General features: G+C 50.3%; 9 protein-coding genes across 9 annotated transcripts; 7 read left to right on the top strand and 2 right to left on the bottom strand.

The window, feature by feature from the left end:
• Positions 1-1,560: 1,560 nt before the first annotated feature.
• LCP9604111_6374 (DUF3759 domain-containing protein) lies at positions 1,561-2,182 on the top strand (the record flags this gene model as incomplete). Its single annotated transcript, XM_039074288.1, has 3 exons — positions 1,561-1,576; positions 1,710-1,844; positions 1,914-2,182. 3 exons carry the CDS (start codon positions 1,561-1,563, stop codon positions 2,180-2,182), a joined length of 420 nt encoding a protein of 139 aa, XP_038927424.1.
• Positions 2,183-3,168: 986 nt separating this feature from the next.
• LCP9604111_6373 (SPX and EXS domain-containing protein) lies at positions 3,169-6,405 on the top strand (the record flags this gene model as incomplete). Its single annotated transcript, XM_039074287.1, has 6 exons — positions 3,169-3,182; positions 3,238-3,292; positions 3,350-4,846; positions 4,900-5,043; positions 5,096-5,269; positions 5,323-6,405. 6 exons carry the CDS (start codon positions 3,169-3,171, stop codon positions 6,403-6,405), a joined length of 2,967 nt encoding a protein of 988 aa, XP_038927423.1.
• Positions 6,406-8,850: 2,445 nt separating this feature from the next.
• On the top strand, positions 8,851-10,509 carry LCP9604111_6372 (uncharacterized protein; the record flags this gene model as incomplete). The annotated part of the gene is made up of 5 exons (XM_039074286.1): positions 8,851-8,985; positions 9,064-9,325; positions 9,380-9,571; positions 9,630-10,021; positions 10,087-10,509. The coding sequence occupies 5 exons, from the start codon at positions 8,851-8,853 to the stop codon at positions 10,507-10,509; spliced, it is 1,404 nt and encodes a 467-aa protein (XP_038927422.1).
• A 392-nt stretch (positions 10,510-10,901) lies between these two features.
• Positions 10,902-11,865, top strand: LCP9604111_6371 (Bax inhibitor-1 family protein; the record flags this gene model as incomplete). The annotated part of the gene is made up of 3 exons (XM_039074285.1): positions 10,902-11,054; positions 11,126-11,196; positions 11,268-11,865. The coding sequence occupies 3 exons, from the start codon at positions 10,902-10,904 to the stop codon at positions 11,863-11,865; spliced, it is 822 nt and encodes a 273-aa protein (XP_038927421.1).
• Positions 11,866-12,466: 601 nt separating this feature from the next.
• Positions 12,467-14,199, bottom strand: LCP9604111_6370 (uncharacterized protein; the record flags this gene model as incomplete). The annotated part of the gene is made up of 5 exons (XM_039074284.1): positions 12,467-13,252; positions 13,302-13,530; positions 13,589-13,943; positions 14,006-14,085; positions 14,141-14,199. 5 exons carry the CDS (start codon positions 14,197-14,199, stop codon positions 12,467-12,469), a joined length of 1,509 nt encoding a protein of 502 aa, XP_038927420.1.
• A 341-nt stretch (positions 14,200-14,540) lies between these two features.
• LCP9604111_6369 (uncharacterized protein) lies at positions 14,541-15,583 on the bottom strand (the record flags this gene model as incomplete). Its single annotated transcript, XM_039074282.1, has 3 exons — positions 14,541-15,188; positions 15,240-15,481; positions 15,532-15,583. The coding sequence occupies 3 exons, from the start codon at positions 15,581-15,583 to the stop codon at positions 14,541-14,543; spliced, it is 942 nt and encodes a 313-aa protein (XP_038927419.1).
• Positions 15,584-16,621: 1,038 nt separating this feature from the next.
• On the top strand, positions 16,622-18,104 carry LCP9604111_6368 (DUF1479 domain-containing protein; the record flags this gene model as incomplete). Its single annotated transcript, XM_039074281.1, has 2 exons — positions 16,622-16,882; positions 16,938-18,104. 2 exons carry the CDS (start codon positions 16,622-16,624, stop codon positions 18,102-18,104), a joined length of 1,428 nt encoding a protein of 475 aa, XP_038927418.1.
• Positions 18,105-18,497: 393 nt separating this feature from the next.
• On the top strand, positions 18,498-18,854 carry LCP9604111_6367 (uncharacterized protein; the record flags this gene model as incomplete). Its single annotated transcript, XM_039074280.1, has 3 exons — positions 18,498-18,603; positions 18,663-18,762; positions 18,824-18,854. 3 exons carry the CDS (start codon positions 18,498-18,500, stop codon positions 18,852-18,854), a joined length of 237 nt encoding a protein of 78 aa, XP_038927417.1.
• Positions 18,855-20,056: 1,202 nt separating this feature from the next.
• On the top strand, positions 20,057-20,331 carry LCP9604111_6366 (uncharacterized protein; the record flags this gene model as incomplete). The annotated part of the gene is made up of 2 exons (XM_039074279.1): positions 20,057-20,282; positions 20,327-20,331. 2 exons carry the CDS (start codon positions 20,057-20,059, stop codon positions 20,329-20,331), a joined length of 231 nt encoding a protein of 76 aa, XP_038927416.1.
• Positions 20,332-20,438: the final 107 nt, after the last annotated feature.

The raw sequence follows: 20,438 nt of genomic DNA, 5'->3' as shown, positions 1-20,438 counted from the left end.
GGAGCTTGAGCTCAGAGAATGCCGCGGAGTGTGGCTGTGATCGTATGTGGCGCAGAGCTCATGTTTCCAGCCACGGAGGGTTGTTGGTACATAGTACGGAGTACGGAGTACTACGGAGTACTACTACTAGTTTGGACACGATACAGAGTATTTACGGTAAGGGTTTCACGTTAATTGGGAGACGATCTCACTGTTACTGTGATAGTATTCGCGATTGCTGATCGAGAGATTGAAACATTCAATTGTTTCAAGGGAAAGGGATCTTCATACGTTGGCTATAGTTAAGTGGTGGTGTTCAACGGAGTAACTAATCAAGTAGTGTATTGATCTGACACATGTCGTAGTGATGCTATTTTAGTCCGAGTGTGGCTTAGAGCCAGATGTTCCAGTACTCCGTACGTAAGTACTATGTACAACATACTTAGTTTCAGGTCAGCCCACCCGTATTATATCTTTACCAATACAAAGACTACTTCTACAAAGTCACTGCTCATTATTCCGTATGTTGTAGGAGGCCATTGCAAGTGCACCCAGTTACATGTTCACCGCCACTTTGCTTGTGGCTGGTGTTGCCGAGAATTTTAAGGCGACGACAAGCCTTAGAAGGGAGGCTTGGCTCGATCAAGCCAGGCTGATCGGTTTCTAACTGCACATGTGCGTAACGCATACCGTATAAATGACCTGAAATGGATCTGGTATCCTGTGTCTCATCTTTTTATTCGTCAATTCATAGCGGAGTAGGGCTGAGACGACCCATCCGGGTCCATCAGATCGACATGCTATTGGACATTGGTGGGACACGTCCTCGTAATGAGCGAGTCGAAAGTTGTACTCCGTACCGGATGTCCAAGTTTTTGGAAAGCGCCATGCGGAAGCAGCATTGGTACAGCATACACAGTGCATCATGCTACTTGTCCGTTGTTGGGCGAACTGAACGCTGGGCATGCATGTAGCGTCTTTCAGGGCAACCCTTGACCAAACATCGATCCCGGGGACCAAAAAGCAGTTCAGCTGGGATCCGGCAAAAGCTAAAACACCCCTGGCGGTAATTCGGGAATTGTGACAGGAAGTCCCGTCCAAGTGGTCCTCCAATGAAGTCAGAGACTAGCGATGCGGTGGTGGGATGATTCCACCACCGGTCCTAATGAAGTTGCCTGCATCGCCGAAGATACGCAACAATAATCACTAGGATGTTCTTCGGAAGCATCTGCCAGCTTCAGCCACGGGCCAACACCCTGAAAGTTGTGTCTGATTTGTGTGGCGGAAGGGTGTCTTCGCTCCACCTCGGACATATCTATCCCATACATGTTGAACCAGCTCAGCCACTATTCTGGTAGATTGGATGGTGGGGCAACTCCAGCTGAGACAGAGGGGAGAAAGCTATACCCGAATCTTAGTACAACGTACCCCGTAGACCTACGTAGCCCTTCTGGAGTATTCTGTAGTCCCTCTCTTGCCTGGGTATAAGATCCCCTCATCGCCCCGCACTACGTTGTATTCTTTTCTTCATCACTATACAAACTTTTCTCTATTCCCTACTTTCATCTATCTATATACACAATGGCTTACGGCTGGGGTAAGTTCGAATTCCCTTAGACACATACCTTACAGCTTGCATGCACTAGGGCCGACCCGACCTGCATAGCCGGCAATATCCCAACATCACGCCATTGGCTATTGAAACGAAAATCATGCTAACGCCAGGCTAGATGAATCCGAGCGGGCACATGAGCAGGTGTACAACGGCGAACAGCACCATGAGGGCAAGTTCTCTCACGAGTTCGTTGCCGGTGCCGCTTCCTTTGCTGCCATGAAGGCCTACGAGGACCACGAGCGCAAGGAGGGTACGTGACACGCATTGCGTCCCTAACTAATGATTAATGGACAATCTTCTGACTTGTATTTGAAAACAGGCAAGCCTTCCAGCCACAAATTGGCCAAGGAGCTCATCGCCGGCTTGGTCGGCGGCGAGGTCGACAAGCTCGCCGAGACCAAGGGCATGAACTGGCTTGACCGCGAGAAGGCCGAGCACCACGCCAAGAAGAACGTCGAGCACATGTACGAGGAGCGTTACGAGCAGCACGACAACGGTCGCGACAACGGCCGCGACAACCGTGACAACCGCGACAACTACCGCGACAACGGCCGCGACAACTACCGTGAGGACAACCGCAACTACTAGGCCAGTCGTGTCGAGGATAGCAATACATGAATGATGAAACTTGTTTTATGAACACCCCTCTGGTGGTATGTAGTAAGAAAGAGATATGATCCATCGAACAATTTGAATATTTCAACCTCGTATCCGCAAAGAGCGGTGAAACGAAGCATCCAATGTAATCCAAAATCGATATCAATATCCTTACCCCGAGATCATATGTATGCACGATATGAACTTGCATGGCATAGTTCCGATAGACATACGTAGGGCTACGTACGTCTACTTACGAATAAGACACTGGTCCGACGGAGAAAATGCGCCAAGCTTTTACAGGGATGCCGGGGCTTTTCTTAAGCCAGTCATCACCATGAGAACACGCCGACGGCATTCCGGCCGCATTCCAATGCTGCCGTATCTTAGATAGGAGACAGTCGTTGGGTCAATCGCCGATGAATTGCGTCGGTCTCGGGGTATTTTCGTATTCGTTCTGCATAAGAAGTGATAGATCATTGCACGGGTCAATACTTCATAAGCCCTGGAGTATGAAAGAAGTGAGGATATTCCCAGGTCTTGGATTCCCCAAACTTCAGGAATCTGGCCTTGTGGGTCTGAGATCACGTCCCAGCCAATCAGCGTACAAGGCTGACCAAGTGTGGGCTTGCGGCCTAACAATTCAGGCGCCGCCCGTGGATGAGCTCATACACGTGCCAAAAGTATAGGTTCAGCTGCGATACTCCGTAGAGTTTGCGGCGTTGCAGATTTTCTGGGGAGAATCTTCGGATCTGAGTATAGCGTCGTTGGAATTTCTACAACATACTTGTTTTTCCTCGAGGTCCTCTTTCCAATACTATCCGTCTTCCCCTATCTCGACTCAGGAGTGGCGAGGCTTTCGTTTACTCTTGCTCCAGCTTTGGAACCCTCGCACTTGTGTGAGATTTGATGTTCGGATCGGCGCCGGCACTCCAGGTTTCGAAACCATATGCAATGACGGTGGATTGTTGGTCAGGATGAAATTTGCCAAGTTTGTATTCCCCCGTGACAGTGTGCGACATTCCAGTGGCTGACCAAATCCGCAGAGAGCTGGAACAGGAACTCGTTCCTGAATGGCGGGCAAAGTATCTCGACTACAAGGTTCGTCATCATTGCCACATTGTGTCACAGCTGTACTTACCTGAATGTACTGTCTAGACTGGCAAGAAGAAAGTCAAGGCCATCACCCGGGCCCTACAGAAGGCAAATCGCAGTCCCCGCGTCCCGTCCTATCGACCGCCCACTTCCAGCCCGCAAAGTCGCGGCGCAGTCCAATCTGCTCTCACACCCTCCAATACCGATAAGCATCTCGATGCAGGAGAATACAATGGCCCATCGACGCCACGACGAAGTGGTGCCAAGCCGCCATCAGCGCGCTCCACGCCGGTGCCCAAAACTGAGCGACAACCGCTTCGCACGCCAGGATCGCGGTTCTCTGAGAACGTTGGTAGTTATGGAAGCATACTCGCAACGCCGCCACAACAGCACCATACCGCAGGCTCGGATGTAGCCTCATTTGAACTTCCGGACCCGGCACTTGACCCGGGTGAAGACTATCCGCCACATGAGGATACTGCAGATAGACTTGGGAATCTCCGGACACCTTCGCCGGTCATGGATCGACGTGGCATGCTGAACGGCTCACCCTCTCGCCCTTTATCAGAACCATTGCCGGCCAAGAGGCCCCAATTGGATCCACGGACGAGCTATTCGAGTGGTGACGCCTTGACGAAGGTGGCCTCGGGCAACCGGACATCACAGCTGCTGCGGCGCGTGTTTACGGCAGAGGTAGACCCTAGCGCTACATCAGAGCTTGATAAACGTCGGGACGAATTCTTCGAGTTCTTGGATAGCGAATTGCACAAAATCGATTCGTTTTATGTGACGAAAGAACAAGAGGCCACCGAGAAACTGCGGGTCCTTCGCCAGCAGTTACATATTATGCGAGACCAGCGAATCCAAGAGGTCCTGGCTTCTAAGAGAATCAAATCCGATGACTCGGAGACACATCAACGACCAAATGGGTTCGCGAAAATCACGAATGCTCGAATCAAGGGTTCGTTGGTGGGAAAGAACCGTTTCGGCAAGAACTCGGAAGCACTGGCGGAGATGGCGACTCCCGGCATGCAACCCCAAGATCGGGAGTTCATCGCCAACCGGAGGGACTTCATGCGGCGGCAGGATCCGCAAAGTCAAGAAGTGCCCTATCGCTCCGCTAAGCGTAAGCTCAAGCATGCGTTGCAGGAGTTCTACCGCGGAGTGGAGCTCCTCAAGGGATATGCTTATTTGAATCGAACGGCTTTCCGGAAGATTAACAAGAAATACGACAAAGCGGTCCACGCCCGTCCACCGCTCCGGTACATGTCTGAAAAGGTCAACAAAGCGTCCTTCGTACAGAGTGAGGTGATTGAGAGTTTGATGACAGCGGTCGAAGACTTGTATGCCCGTTACTTTGAGGGCGGTAATCGCAAAATCGCCGTCTCCAAACTCCGTCACACAATCAACAAATCTGGTGATTACTCACCGAATACTTTCCGCTCCGGTCTATTGTTGATGGGTGGAACTCTGTTTGCCATCAAGGCCTTGGTTGATTCTAAGTCAAATCTCCGCTCGCCTAACGTCGCTGAACAAGTTCGGACCAGTTATCTCCTCCAGGTTGGTTCTTCGCTCTTTCGTCTTTTGTGTGACTCCATTGACCAATCGAGCAGATATATGGAGGGTATTTCCTGATCGTCTTCCATTTCTTGCTCTTCTGCTTGGATTGTATGATTTGGACAAAGTCGAAGATCAATCATGCATTTGTCTTCGAATACGATACCAGAAACACCTTAGAGTGGCGTCAGTTGCTAGAGGTATGTCTTATTTCGCGGTAATAGCTCTGATCATTCATCCTGACAAGTACAGATCCCTTCTTTCTTCCTTTTCTTGATGGGCCTATTCATGTGGCTCAACTTCTCATGGTACAACCACATGTATGTCTATTGGCCTGTCGTCCTTATTGGCTTGACTGTGATCATTATTTTCTTGCCGGCCCGTGTTCTTTACCACAGGAGTCGCAAATGGTTCGCATTTTCCAATGTGAGTTCATACAGCATCATATTACTGTCGATTAGCATATCTAACCTATCTAGTGGCGCCTTTTGCTTGCCGGAATCTACCCAGTCGAGTTCCGTGATTTCTTCCTCGGTGACATGTACTGTTCTCAGACATATGCTATGGGGAACATCGAGCTCTTCTTCTGTCTATATGCCTCGTACTGGGACTACCCTCCCAAGTGCAACTCCTCCCACTCTCGGCTCCTGGGCTTTTTCCAATGCCTCCCCTCTGTCTGGCGAGCTTTCCAATGTATTCGCCGATATCTGGACACGAAGAACGCGTTCCCCCATCTCCTGAACTTGGGCAAGTATTTATTCGGTGTCCTCTACTATGCCACTCTCAGCATGTACCGCATCGACCTTCAAACGAGGTTCCAAGCCTCGTTTATCACCTTCGCCCTCCTAAACGCCGTCTACACCTCAGTGTGGGATCTAATCATGGATTGGAGTTTGGGTAACCCATACGCAAAGAACCCAATGCTCCGTGAAGTCCTCGCCTTCCGTCGCGTATGGGTATACTATGCCGCAATGGTGCTCGATGTGGTGATCCGTTTCAACTGGATCTTCTACGCAATATTCATCAAAAATATACAGCAGTCCGCCCTGCTTAGCTTTATGGTCGCCTTCTCGGAGGTCTGTCGCCGTGGCATTTGGTCCATCTTCCGTGTCGAAAACGAACACTGCACCAATGTCCTCCTCTTCCGCGCCTCCCGTGATGTCCCTCTCCCCTACGATGTCCCCTCACGAGCCGCAGCACCCCTCGACGGCTCAGCAGAAGATGTCCAACTCGAAGAACAGCAGCACGCCTCAACACCTTTCATGGCGCCCGGCGATGTCGAAAACGGCACCCCGTCCGGGTCCAGCTTGCGGGCCCGCAACCGCCGCCCCTCGGTTGGCATCAGCCGGGTCGGCTCGATTGTAGCCTCAGCCCACGCGCAGGATTTCGAGCGAAGACGTCTACCAAATTACATGTCCAGCGCAAGTGTAGGACCGGATATGGCAGACGGCGGAGACGATAGCACGGACGAAGACGACGAGGCGGATCTGAGCACAGACGAGGATTCGGAATCGAGACCGGATTCAGAGCGCAGAGACACGATGGGTCGGATTATTGAATAGGTTTCAGCTAGGCTGCGCCAGTTGCCTATCGGTGCTGATGAGCAGGGGGGTATTCTCTGTCGGGGCCGTCACCCGCTTGATGGATGTGATGTGAAATTATAGATATCTCCAGTAACTTTGCATATACTTCTTATCTTGCTATGCATAAATATTAATATTGGGATTCGGGTCAGCTCTTCTCTTCGCGACAAACACACATATTACAAGATACGCCTACGGGTACGGGTACCTGGCCCGAGTCACGTCGAGATAGTAGTTTGCTCGGAATGGTATCCGTCTGGTACGTGCTCCTGCCGTGTTTGTTCGCCAGGCCTGCCGAGTGGCTTTTTTGCTCCTTCCTTCCTCTTCTCCTTCCGTCAGCGCAGCCAATACAGTCGCATTGTCCTCTCGGATTCTATCAGATAGAAGAAGGAAGGCGGGCACGGATATTGCGTGAGGGAGACTGCGCTTGTCTGCATGGGTCTTTCGCCCGAGAGTTCTGGACTCTGAAGGTCCCAATCTGGCGATGTCTCTAAAGCAGGCGGTCCCGAGCTAGCTCCTGCGCGAACCCAAATGTCTCGCATTGGTCAGCCTCGGGTGTGTCTAGATCCTGTGTGGCGAGCTCCTTGTCTTCAGAACATTGAAATTGACCTAGCGGTGTATATCTGCCGGCTTGTTCATTACTGTATATCCCTTGCCTAAAACACTCATGCCAGCACTGCCACCAATATGGCATGTCAATGGGATGTTAGGGCAGTGAAGCGACGATCGTGATTGGTATTCTATGTCGTATGAAAGCACATCGATTCGATATCTGAATATGTGAGGAGTGAGAGGCGGAAATAAGCACGGATTGAGCGTTGCTGCGAACGAGCGAGACAAAGGAGCAAGATCAAGCCAGTGGACCTCATAGTTTGCCTATCGACCTGATCGACCAGGCTCCAGGATTCAACGATATATTTTTTGTCATTGATAATGTCTTATCTATAGGATCGATCTTACTTTGTTTGTCTTAGTGTAGGACACCTATGTTAGGGCTTTCTGGAAGGCAACTCCATGCATGTTGTAGATCCTACATCATAGATCCTACATTCACGGACTCTTCTAGATCATAGGTTTCCGAGGGAAAATCACGCGAGAACTAACAAGGGTTAAAGAATGCGACAGAAATGATAGGAGTGGATCATACTGAACAAACTGACGTTAGGATCCTGTCTACCCGTTGCTCGAGGTTTCAACTACTCCATATGTTAATTTAAGCGAAAAATGACGTCCTAGTTAGAGCGCCCAGGCTTTGTCTGAGTACTCTGTACGTAAAATATTCTAACAGGGCGCATGTACCGCCTGATCCATTCCCTTGATATTCGCAGCACAATTGCAGTTGGCCCATGTGTACCTTCCTATCTGTTCCGGACACCGACGATCGCACTATCGCACTCTCGAGTACCGGACCAAAAGGGCCAAATATGCATTGTTCGTCTAATCAATGCTAGAAAAGAGAGATATGAGTCATAATAGGAAAGCCATGATATCTACTCCGTAGTCCGTACGGAGTACAACATACAAAGAACCTACGTACACTTTAGCAATGACCGGGTACGGTTGCCGATCTCGGAAGCAAATGCCTCATCAGCGGCCAAGCAACCGGTGATTAGCTGCTTGGCGAAGGGAAAAGCCACCTACGCCCCTTCTTTTTAGCTTTCCCCCCCTTTTAAACCCCTCACGATGTGGTAAGAGGCTGACGTCGGTACTGCCGTGGCAAAGCTTGGATGTTCAGCTTATCTGGGGGGTTTGATAATAGCAGGTTAGCAGTTATCTATATAAATGTACATAAGGGAAATGTAAGTTAAACTTTGTTGTTCTATAGATAACGTGCCTGATAACATTGATGAAGATCGTCCATGTACTAGCATAAATACATAGGTGTTCTCTTATTTTACGCATCTTGCCGAGGTATCCGGAGAGGCGCTCTGGGCGCTCTGGGCGCTTTAGGCGTAACGTTGTTTAGTTAAGGTTGCACAACTATGAACTTCTCCGCGTCTCCCCATGGGGTAGTTATGGAGAACCTTGTAAAGTGTCCAACCATCTTGACCTAGGTACCTACTTGTACTCCACATAGTCTCCACGGACTAGTCATACGTTCAAAGGCGTTCAAAATGCTCGAGAACAATTTATCATTGCCCAGCTTCTGGTGGATCTACGGGGTTATAGTTCTGAAACCGGGCTAGCGTAGAATTATGTTGTAAAGTGAGCCAATATACTCCGTACCGAGTACCCACAATGGGTATTACAGACGCCTCACCATTTACTTTCGTTGAATCCAAGTGATTAGCCCTTATCTGTCTCTCTGGGTGGCCGTAGTGGCCCATCGGTCAGACATCCGGTGTAGTTATAAGCGCGACATCCCGCATACTTCGAGACCCAGTTTTTGTATCCGCCTTACATTCCCATTTCCCATTCTTCAATATGATGGATATCAAAAACGAAAAAGACCTTGAAGGTCTTGATCCATCTCAGAGCCGTGAAATCCAGAATAGTCATATCAACAACCACGATGATGTGTTTGGAGAGATCACCGAATCCGGACCCAACTACCGAAATGTATGTTCCTTCTTTTCCTCTTTTCTTCCTTTTCTTTTCTATGGAATGTCCAATTGGGTCAAACTAACGCCTCTTTAGGTAGGATGGGCAGGAACGGTGATCCTCATGATGAAGAGCCAGATCGGCCTCGGTGTCCTCTCCATCCCAAGCACCTTTGATACATTAGGCCTCGTCCCAGGCGTTATCTGCCTGATCGTCGTTGCTGTTATTACAACGTGGTCCGACTACATGGTCGGCGTGTTTAAGCTCAACCATCGCTCAGTCTACGGTATCGACGATGCAGGTTACTTGATGTTCGGTGTGATCGGTCGTGAGGTTTTCGGCTTTGTGTTCTGCCTATGTAGGTCTATGCAATGACCACGATTATAGATTCGCTTCTAACTTGCCTCTCTAGACTGGATTTTCGTCGCCGGTTCAGGAATGCTCGGTCTGTCAATCGCTCTCAACTCCGTCTCGAGTCATGCCACATGCACGGCTGTCTATGTTGCTGTTGCAGCCGTCGCAGGAATTATCTTCGCCAGTATCCGAACTCTCGGAAAAATCAGTTGGTTAGCGTGGATTGGACTGACTTGCATATTGGCCGCAAGTAAGGTTTCCCTAGATGTCACGGGATATAACATAGCCCTAACCGATTCGTACTATAGTCTTCATCGTCACCATCGCTGTCGGCGTTCAGGACCGCCCGGCCTCAGCCCCACAAGAGGGGATCTGGGTATCTGACTACAAGATCGTTGCCAGTCCCAAATTCAGTGAAGCCATCAGTGCCGTGAGCTCGATTATCTTCGCCTACGCTGGCACACCGGCATTCTTCTCTATTGTATCGGAAATGCGCGACCCCAAATACTATACTCGCTCGTTGATCATCTGCCAAAGCAGCGTGACGGCTGTCTACGTTACCATCGGCGTTGTAGTCTACTACTACTGCGGCTCTTATGTTGCCTCGCCTGCTCTTGGCTCCGCCGGCGATACGATGAAGAAGGTCAGCTATGGCTTTGCCATTCCAGGTCTTCTGGTTACTGTGATGCTGTTCGTTCATGTAAGCACTTCCTCTCTAGGTCTCTTTATCTATGCGATCCAGTCAACCTAACACATCACTGACAGTTGCCCGCGAAATTCGTCTTCGTCCGCGCCCTCAGAGGCTCCAAACACCTCACCTCAAACAGCATGGTGCACTGGGGCTCGTGGATCGGCTGCACCGCAGCAGTCGGTCTTATTTCCTACGTCATCGCAAGTGCCATTCCCGTCTTTGACAGTCTCGTCTCGCTTATCGGTGCTTTGCTCGGCACATTCATGTGTTTCCAACCCATGGGCTGCATGTGGCTGTACGATAATTGGGGTAAGGGGAAGGTCGACCGATCCCCGAGGTGGATGTTCATGGTTTCCTGGAGTGTCTTTGTTATCGTCATCGGCAGTTTCATGATGGTCGCTGGTACATATGGGTCTGTCGTCAGCATCATGGACAGCTACAAGGCGAACGGTGGTTCAGCTGCGTGGTCCTGTGCGGATAACTCAAATTCTTCATAGATCGGTGGGTCTGGAAGTCGATGGCAGTCTGTTCTGCTGCTTCATCTGACACGAGTGCATTATAAAAGCTCAAATATTGAAAGCGTTTTAGAACTTTATATGATTCGAAGTCTTTCCTGTGCTTATATCATCGAAATATTAACCCGCAAAAAAATAGAATACAGTGAAAAGTATATAGAATGCTGTCCCCGGTCCACCTACCCATGTGGGCGCCACCCGAGCAAAGTGTATGTATAACATAAGCAAGCGCGCCCCACATGTGGCTTATCACACGTGACTCGTCACATCATATGGGCTCCACCTCCAGGCTTCAGCTCATCTTCCTCTTTGTCGGCGATCCATTTCAACGTTCAACACCAGCGCCGCGAGACCAAACATAACTCTATACCATCATGGCTGCAAACACCAGATACGAGCCTGCTCCTCAGCGGGACTCCTTGGATGACCCGTCTTACTCCCGAGCCCCTCCCTCCTACGAGGCCACAGCGGCTCCAGCGGAGTCAACGCCTCGTGGTGAGGATGACAATCTGCCGGATGATTTCAAGGTATGCATTTACCATGCCTTTTAGGGGTCTTGAGCCCGGCTAGAAAGACAGAAACTGATAAAATCGCATAGTTCGGAGGTACCGTCGCCGAAGGAACGATTGACATCCGAATGCAATTCGTGCGCAAAGTGTACTCGATTCTGTAAGTGCAACACGATTCACAAACGCAGACTCAAGTGCGTGGGCTCTAATATACTAACACTCCTCGCTCAGAACGGCCCAACTCCTCCTTACAACGATCCTCAGCTCAATCTCCTTCTTTAACGACTCCTACCGCACCTGGATCCAGTCCAACTTCTGGCTGATGATAATCTCAGTTTTCGGTGCTCTGGGATTCATGCTCGCAACATTCTGGAAACGAAAGTCCTACCCGACCAACCTTCTTTTCCTATCAGGCTTCACCGTCCTTGAAGCGTACTCAATCAGCGTGGCGACATCTTTCTACGATGCGAAAGTAGTGGTGCAAGCGCTCGCACTAACACTAGGAATCTTCGTCGCCTTGACGCTCTTTGCATGCCAGACTAAGTACGATTTCACCGACTGGATGCCATACCTGTTTGGCGCGTTGTGGTTCATGGTCCTGTTCGGGTTCGTGGCTATGTTTATCCCATTCAACAGCACGATGGAGATCATCTATGGTGTTCTTGGCGCTCTCGTCTTCTCGGGCTATATTCTCGTCGATACGCAGTTGGTTATGCGGCACTATCACGTTGAGGAGGAGATCGCTGCTTCGATCTCGCTTTATCTCGACGTGCTTAACTTGTTCATGTCCATTCTGCGGATTCTGAACGGTGCTAACAACAACAACTAATTGCGCATTGAAATGTCTTGAGGGTTGAGAGATACATGCATACTTGTAGCAGGCTCTGGTCCGATAGCAAACAAACTTGACAAATAAGCTTGCGTTTTGGTGCTTCTCGGAATTAGTTTCGAATGAGGGTTTTATGCTTTACATCGGGTCTTTTAATCACTTTGTACACTTCTCTTCATTCACATTTTGAATTCTTATAACTCTGTTCGCTGTAAGTTTGCCTTGAATCCTATCTTCCCTCTTTTTTCCTTACCAAAGCAATTAGCCATTGCATACCCGCGTAATAATGCAGCCAACAGTATAGATTAAGAAATCGAGCCAAATACACACAATCATCCAAACGCCTAGCATGGACAACCCAAATCAAATAAAACTTAAACATGCAAAGAGCAATACCAACAACAGAATAGACACAGCAGCGAACATAGAGAGCAATGCGCAAACGGAGAAGAATATGGAAAGAGAAATGAGACTGATGAACAGGCGAGAAAAGCCCAAGGGAGAAGTTCCTGAGATACACGGCGGGTTGAAAGATGTTAAAAAGACGGGCTCCGGCCAACAAGAAGGGGAAAGAGACTTCATACATAAAGGACGCGGCCTATTAATGTGAGATTTTGAAGAAGGTGTTCGTAACCAGACACACCACCATAACGACGAGGCCGTAGAGAGCCAATGCCAGGCTGAGTCGGCGAAGCAGCGCCTTGCGCCAGTGGCGGGTGCCACGGTGCAAAAGGCCACTCTCTGTCAATGGGCGAGCGAGGGAACCCTCGCCGTCGTCGCCGTCGTCATCTCCTGAGAGATCATCCTCCGCCTCATCGTCCTCTTTCATTAAGCCCTGGTGGGTAGGCGAGTCGGGCGATGAGATCTTGTAGTAAAACAAGCCCGGAAGAATGAAGCTGATGCTCGTGCTGCCAGTGCTCCCGACATATGCCAGCACGGATTCAAGGGAGGACACGGTCATGGCGACTAGGTAGCTCAGAATCAAGATGGTGGTTGTGATAATGGAGAAGCGAAGGTCGCTCATTGGCTCTGGCGTGCGGTTTCCGCGCGGGCCTAGAAGTGGGTGTCGGTTTGGAGAGCTCTCTGCGCCAGCGACTTGTGCTCGGGGACGCCATTTTAGGACGGCATCGACTGAGGCGCGGCATGGGTGGCATTGTAGTGGGTAAGAGAAGACTACTAGCATGACGATTGCGGCGCGGCCGATCGTTGCGTACACGCCCGGTGGGTACATGCCGACGATATTCCCGCCTACGCTGTTGCCAAAGGATAAGTACCCGGTGATGGCAACGAGGATGTAGGTTGCAGCTGCACTACCGGCGCTGGCAATAACAACGGCGGTTGTGCGGAAATGGCTGTTATTGCCGATTTCGTTGAGGATGGAGAACATCTAAAATGCTTGTTAGAAAGAACCGACGAGTCACGACTTGGGAAAGTACATTTTGATGGCAAGTAAATGCAAAGACAATAACTGGCAGACTGCTGAGAGTCGGAACTGCGCCCTCCCAATGGCCCACGCGAATCGGGCCCCGATCTTTCATCGTGTCTCCTTGAACAAACTTATACACAACCAAGACAACCAAATAGGCCATGGACACCAAGGCCGCGATACTCGTATATTTCAAAGAATCCAAACGGCGCAGGTAGGAAATAGGAATCACGATCAGCCTAAAGTCAAATGGTCAGCACTTCCCCTCGTTTAGACAAAATGCACGAGGCTACGCACATGAAAAATGTAACCCAGAAGTGGCGGTCCACCAGAAAATCGTATCCAGGCTCGCTACCGACAAAGCCCTGTATCACTCCCGGCATAAGATCTCCAATGATGATGAGATAGCTCACGCCGACTCCGAAACATTTGATCGCAATCGCACAGTCAAAGACCACAGCCGCATTGGGGTATGTTATTTGCGATAGAGCAAAAAATGAGGCGCTTCCACGGTCTAGGTATTGCGCGCATAGTGATTGCAGGTAGAGGCCGAATCCTGCGGTGACCGCAGACCACAGAATGACGCAGACGCCGAGGACGATTCCCATACGGGAGATGGCTAGGGGCATCGCCAGCACACCGGCACCGATGACTGCAGGAGAAATTGTATCAGAATTCGGAGCACTCTTGTATGGTGCGCTTCCTCGCACTTACTGGTATTAACCAGGTTGATCACACTGCTGGCCCAACTGGCCTCCCCCACGACATCTCCAGGTCTTGCACGGGCTGCACGTCTAATGGAATCCAAATTAGCCACCATCAACATCAAGATATTGGGCTCCGGCCTACCTGCGCAGCATATTCTGATGTCCCCCGGATGGACCAACCCCGAGCGCGGCCTCCTCCATTTTGATATTGGTTATCTGTTGCGGAAATGGTGTTATCGGTCGATTGGCGTGCAAAACATAATTAACGGCCGCTACCAGCGGGGCCGAGGCAAAACCAAAAGAGAGAGATTAGTAGTAGTTTTGCAATGAAGAGAAAAGCCCTGGAGAATGGAAAAGGCGGAGGAATTTAAGGAGAGAAAGATCCGTGGCCACTTGAGAGCCCAACCTTGACTTTCCAAAGCTTATCGGGTCGACACATGACCCGCCCTTGGTACTTTGCTACAACATCAACTCCATTTCAAGCACTTCGAGGTATTTATACAATTGTCGGAGTTGTATTTGATACTAACTGACTATAACATTCACAGTCCCCATCCTTTCTGCTCCAGGATCTTATAAGTCTCCTCCTCGACCTCGTGATGATCCGACGCCGTGTTTCCAGGGCGATTGCCAGGACCAGGGTCATTGAATTGAGCGACTGCGCGCACAGTCTTTGATACCTCCAGAATCGTACCTCCCTCCACCTTAAACTGCTGCCCATTACCCGACCGGTCGCCGATAGTCTCGCTGACCTCATCCTGCTGCAAAAGCGCCAACATCACCTCGGCCACTTCCTCGGGCGTCACCCACTCATCGCTACCATCAATCAACTTCATCTTCTCCGGGTGTTCAGTCCAGAGCGGAGTCTTGATAACACCGGGAGCCACGGCCGTGACTCGGATACCAAACTTCTTGTCGAGATTGGCGAGCGAACGCACAAAGCCGCTAATGGCGTGTTTCGTGGCGCAGTAAACCGGGTTGGCGAGATTAGCATTCTGGGCTGCAATACTGGAGATATGAAGGATATGCTTCGGGCGACCGCTGGTACAGTTGTTCAAGAAATGAGCAATTGCCAACTGGGTCGTGCGGATCGGGTGGGTGAGGTTGATATCGATTATAGCGTATCGCCCGCCAGTGGGCGAGTCCTTGCTGTCGCCCGCGCCAGGTGGGCGCCAGAAGTTGCTCCAGAGCTATTGTTCTAGTTAGACTTGTAGATTTGTTGGGGGTTTTTTTGGTCTTACCGGCTCGTAGACTCCCGCGCCCGGGCAAACAATATCAATCTCGCCGAACTCCTTCTCGGCAACCTCGAACATCCGCTCGAGCTGAGCCCAGTCAACCACATTGGTCTCTTGGAAGACCACTCGCGGGGAATCGGTCTTGTGCTCATCGACGAACACTTGCGCTTCGGGACGCAAGGCTAGGTCTGCAATTAGGACATTGCAGCCATTTTCAACTAGCAATCTGGCAAAGCAGAGGTTGATACCTGACTACGTGTAAGCTTCCGTTTGATATTGCAGTATGCAGGAGACATACCGGAGCCAGCTCCAGTTACGATGGCGGTCTTTCCTTGCACAGAGATAGACATGTTTAAGTATTAACGGTTGGCGGGTTGAGTTATACGGTTTCTAGCAGGGGATTCAGCCCTCTTTTATACATAGAGTGGACATCGTGGACCTTGCGCGGCATACATATTCCGTGCCCATTTTCTGCCCCTCGCGGGGTAGAATACTAGAATCTAACCGGTCGGACGAGAGGAAGGATTGAGGCCAACGTGGCCGCGATCCTTGTACCTATGTACATCGTACGAGGCCGGCTGGATGAGGCCCAATCCAATCTAATTCTCCGGTCTCCTTGGGTACGTATCAGGCCATCTGACAGCAGTTCCCCTCTTCTTGATATTATGCTCTATTCATGAAAGCACTTATGTATATTGTTTGATGCGAATATGTGCTAGATACTGTAGTTTGGATCAGCCAGTGAGACATTACAATAGAGAGAACTCGGCATGCCTTCATTTGGTTCTTGGGTTATATAAACCGTGGACCAGGTGGATTGCCCTCGGAGAATTGCCCTCGGGATCACTACGAGATATATAGACATACGTAGAACTGCTCTGCAGCACATATAACATTCACTTGATCCTATCCTTCAAGCAAGATAACGCAGGTTCAATTCAACTGAAGTCCACAGTTAATGCCGTGGTATGGCAGGTAGTGTTCCATTCCTATTGTATTGTATACTCCGTAGTACTTCGGCCGAATGCAGATGTTCTATCCCGAAACCCGGCTTGGCATATTCCCGAATGATCTCTCCGAACCGCCAAAAGCTTCGAAAGAACTTATCTCCATTATTGACATCCTTAGCCTCATAAATAATGATTTGTAGGCTGATGTCATGAACAGAAGCTGTACCTATGGTAAGCGCCTGCAGGTACGGACCGGATGCGGGTCGATCTCCTAATGTAGTAATTTCGCGGCCCATCTCTTTCCGGCGGCGGCTCGATTACTGTATATGGAATGATTCCGCCTCGACCAATGTATGTTGTGTTCCCCACGAAAAACATATAAAGCACTGGGGTAGATCCCCGCAAAGTTGGAATACACAGCTTGAATTCACTCCAGCCATGTCTCTATCAAAGTTTATCTCAAGATCCGCTGTCCGAGCGGCCTCTACCTCGACCCAGACAACCAAGGCCGCCGGTGATATCTCATCCGTTTTCCCCAGCTTAAGGCCCGACTACAAGCCAGAACCTCTCCCCGCACGGTTTCAAGATCTGAAAGCGCAAATCTTCGAGAAAAACAAAGATGCAATTACAAAGAGTTGGGAGCGCTTGCTCCCTAGCTTGGATGAAGAAGTGCAAAAGATCAAGGCAAAGGGCAGCGACGTACGTGCACATGTAACCCGCAACACCGAGCAAAAGACTGACTTTCAAATACCAGATCATTCCCTCAATTGATTACTCTGATGTGATCTCTGGAAATGTGTCTGAGGCTGCATTAAAAGAAATCCGCCACCGAGGCAGTGCGGTCGTCCGCAATGTAGTCCCCCGGGACCAAGCCCTAGAGTATAAGCAGCGCATTCGCGACTATGTGGCCGCCAACAAAGAACGAGTCAAGGCCTTCCCGGCTGACTCCCCAGCTGTCTACGAGCTGTACTGGACTCCATCACAGGCCGAAGCCCGCGGTCACAGCAACATGCTCAACACCCAGCGCTTCATGCAGCAGCTGTGGCATTCATCCGACCCTAACAGCAAGATCTCAACCACCAATCCGCTCACCTACGCAGATCGTCTACGCATCCGCGATCCAGGCGACTCAAAATTCACCCTCGGTCCGCACATTGACGGTGGGTCCCTCGAGCGCTGGGAAGACCCCGAGTACTCTCGAGTCTACACCAAGATCCTCGAAGGTAACTGGGAACAATACGACGCATGGGATGCGCGACACCGTCTGAGCGCCAACATGGACCTATACAATGGCGCCGGTGCATGCTCCATGTTGCGGTTCTTCCAGGCCTGGCTATCTATGTCGGACACCAAGCCTGGCGAGGGCTCGTTGCACGTCTGCCCCATGATCAACCACAGCACAGCATACACTATCCTGCGTCCGTTCTTCGACGTCGAAACCTCAAAACCGGCCTTGGATGCTACATTCCCTGGCTCCGTGCCTGGCGCTTGCCAGGAGTACAACCCGGTTACACACCCGCATCTCGATCTCGAGTCGACTATGGTTTCAGTACCGGAGGTTGCGCCTGGTGATTTTGTTGCGTGGCACTGCGATTCTCTTCATTCCGTGGACAAGGAGCACCGTGGTACCCAGGACTCTAGTGTTATGTACATTCCCGCTACCCCGCTGTGCGACATGAATGTGAAATACCTTCTTAAGCAGCGCCAGGCTGCGCTGAACTATTCGCCTCCGTGGGATTTCCCCGGTGCTGGTGGGCCCGGTGAGTCGGGATTCAAGGGTGCTATGGATTGGTCGGCGCTGAGCCCAGAGGGTCAGCGTGCTATGGGCTTAGGCAACACCCCTTGGGAGATCACCGACGCAATGAGCGAGGGTGAGAAGGAAGCCATCCGGTCTGCCAATAAGGCCTGTTTCGGTGTTTAAGATTTGTTTGATTTGGATGGCATTTTTTTGGAGTTACCTTTCATTCAAAGATGTATATAACAACTTGTATTTGAAAATAAGTCTCAATTATTACTTTTACTACTTGAAGATCATGGCCTATTAGGGTTCCTTATGCTCGAGCCTAGCCCACCGATCCGCAATGCGCAATTAGCCGTCTTACCATCCCACCCTGACCCAGACTGCATACCTGGAAAGGCATGGGGGCGGTAAGACACCGGAGTAATGACGACGAATCGCCACTCAAGTAAACTTGGCAGAAGAGGGGCAGCCCTACTGTGACCAGATACAAATACAACTCTCTTTCTTCTTGTCTACTTTTTTACTCATATCTATCTCTGTTAAATATCCAAATAATCTACACATATCATCATCATGGATTTCATCAAGAAGGCTGTTTCCAGCTCCGGCGGCAACCACGAGTCTAGCAGCAACAACAGCAGCAACAACAACCAGCAGAGCGACGACTACGTTGACAAGGGTGAGTGGTTTATCGTTCTTGGTGTAAAACGAATTTGCGCTGACAATGCTTTGCCTCAGCCTTCGGTGCAGGTGTCAAGAAGTCTGGCTACAACGTCGACCGCAACACGCAGGAGAAGATAACCGATGGTGCCCGCTCGGCCTACGAGAAGGCCACTGGGTATGTGACACTCCAAATTGCTTGCTCTGGATATCTGCTAACATTCGATTTTACCATACAGCAAGCACGTCAGCGACAAGATCTCCAACTAAACCAATAATTGGATGAGAGTAATAATGATACTTGGGGAGGAATGAGTGAATGAATACCCAGACAGAGACTACGCAGATAGGATAGATAAAATCAGACTTGTCTACTCCGTACAGTATACCTATACCTTTTTGACACGTGTCGCGTGTAGTCAGTCCAATTACAAAAATCATCACAAAAACTACCCCAAAAACCACCCAAAAAACCACCCGTGAATAGGGGTAATTCTTGTCCTCGATATGTTGTACGGAGGAGTACGTCGCAGTCAAATCGAGGCTGACCACCTTGGTGGCGTCGAGGAGGGGTAGGTTGCACATGCACAGCCACACCGAGGGATGTGCATTATCTGAACCGTGGGACTGGCAAAGCCAAACCAAGATTCCGGGCGGACCTCGGAGATAAATGCATCACGTTACCATGGAAATCAATAGCGCGGATCGAGGTAGATCTTGCCTAGGTGGGTCCAGAAGATGCCAGATCTTCAATTATGATTGGCTTATCTCACTACATTATCATATTGCCTGTCCCAAAAAAAGAAATGAGGGCCCCTTCAGGGTTTCCAGGGTTCCCAGGGCTACTCTGTACTTCCCGTACGTGTTTAAGAACATACACATCCCACCTATCATCAAATCAGATCGAGGAGTCTAGACTTTACCTGCATAACAGTATCCAATGACCGAGCCAAGTAATGAGGGGAAGTGACCTCTCCGGCTAAGTCCGGCTCCGGAAAAGAGCTACATCATTCGACCGGCAAATGAGAGTCCCGCATGGCTTTCTCCATGGCGTGATTCTCTGTTCGCAGATTGGATGATATCACAACATCGAGCTCAATTATGGGTCAACTAGGGGGTCATGTCCCGATTAGGCCACAGAAGCTGAAATGTGGCTCCTAAGCTGAAAAAGTGGCTCCCAAGGTTCGAGCAATCACTAACATATAAGCACGAAACTAGTGAGCTTTGGATATACTAGCTTCTCCGTGCCATGTTCATTGGCCCCTGCTCGCCTCGCTTGTCCACATGTTGTCATTGAGGGGTTTACGGACGAGGGGCGATTCTCTTCTATTCGATTCTGGCCGGCTTCCTGGTGGGAGATAAATAAAGCGCTCGCCGCTGGTGGGATAAGCATCATAACCCTTTAACTCATCACTCTATCTTCTTCCTTTCACTCCAATCACAAACCAATCCCCCCTAAACAACCCACCAAAATGTCTTACCGCAACGACTCCGACAGCTACGGCAGTGGCAACCAGAGCTCCGGCTACGGTGACAACAACTCCTCCAGCTACGGCGGTAACCAGTCCGGCTCTGGTCGTGACCAGGACAGCTACGGTAGCAACAACAATGACTCCTCCAGCTACGGTGGCAACCAGTCCAGCTCTGGTCGCAACCAGGATAGCTACGGCAGCAGCAACAATGACTCCTCCAGCTACGGTGGCAACCAGTCCAGCTACGGCGGCAACCAGTCCTCCAAGAAGGATAGCTACGGCAGCAGCAACAATGACTCTTCCAGCTATGGTGACAACGACTCCTCCAGCTACGGCAACAAGTCTAGCTCTGGTCGCAACCAGCAGAACTCCGGGACCACCA

This window comes from Penicillium roqueforti (assembly GCF_015533775.1).
Source record: "Penicillium roqueforti strain LCP96 04111 chromosome Unknown scaffold_17, whole genome shotgun sequence".
NCBI classification, from domain to species: domain Eukaryota; kingdom Fungi; phylum Ascomycota; class Eurotiomycetes; order Eurotiales; family Aspergillaceae; genus Penicillium; species Penicillium roqueforti.
The sequence above is the reverse complement of the archived record's forward strand: the minus strand, read 5'-3'. Positions and strand labels throughout refer to the sequence as shown.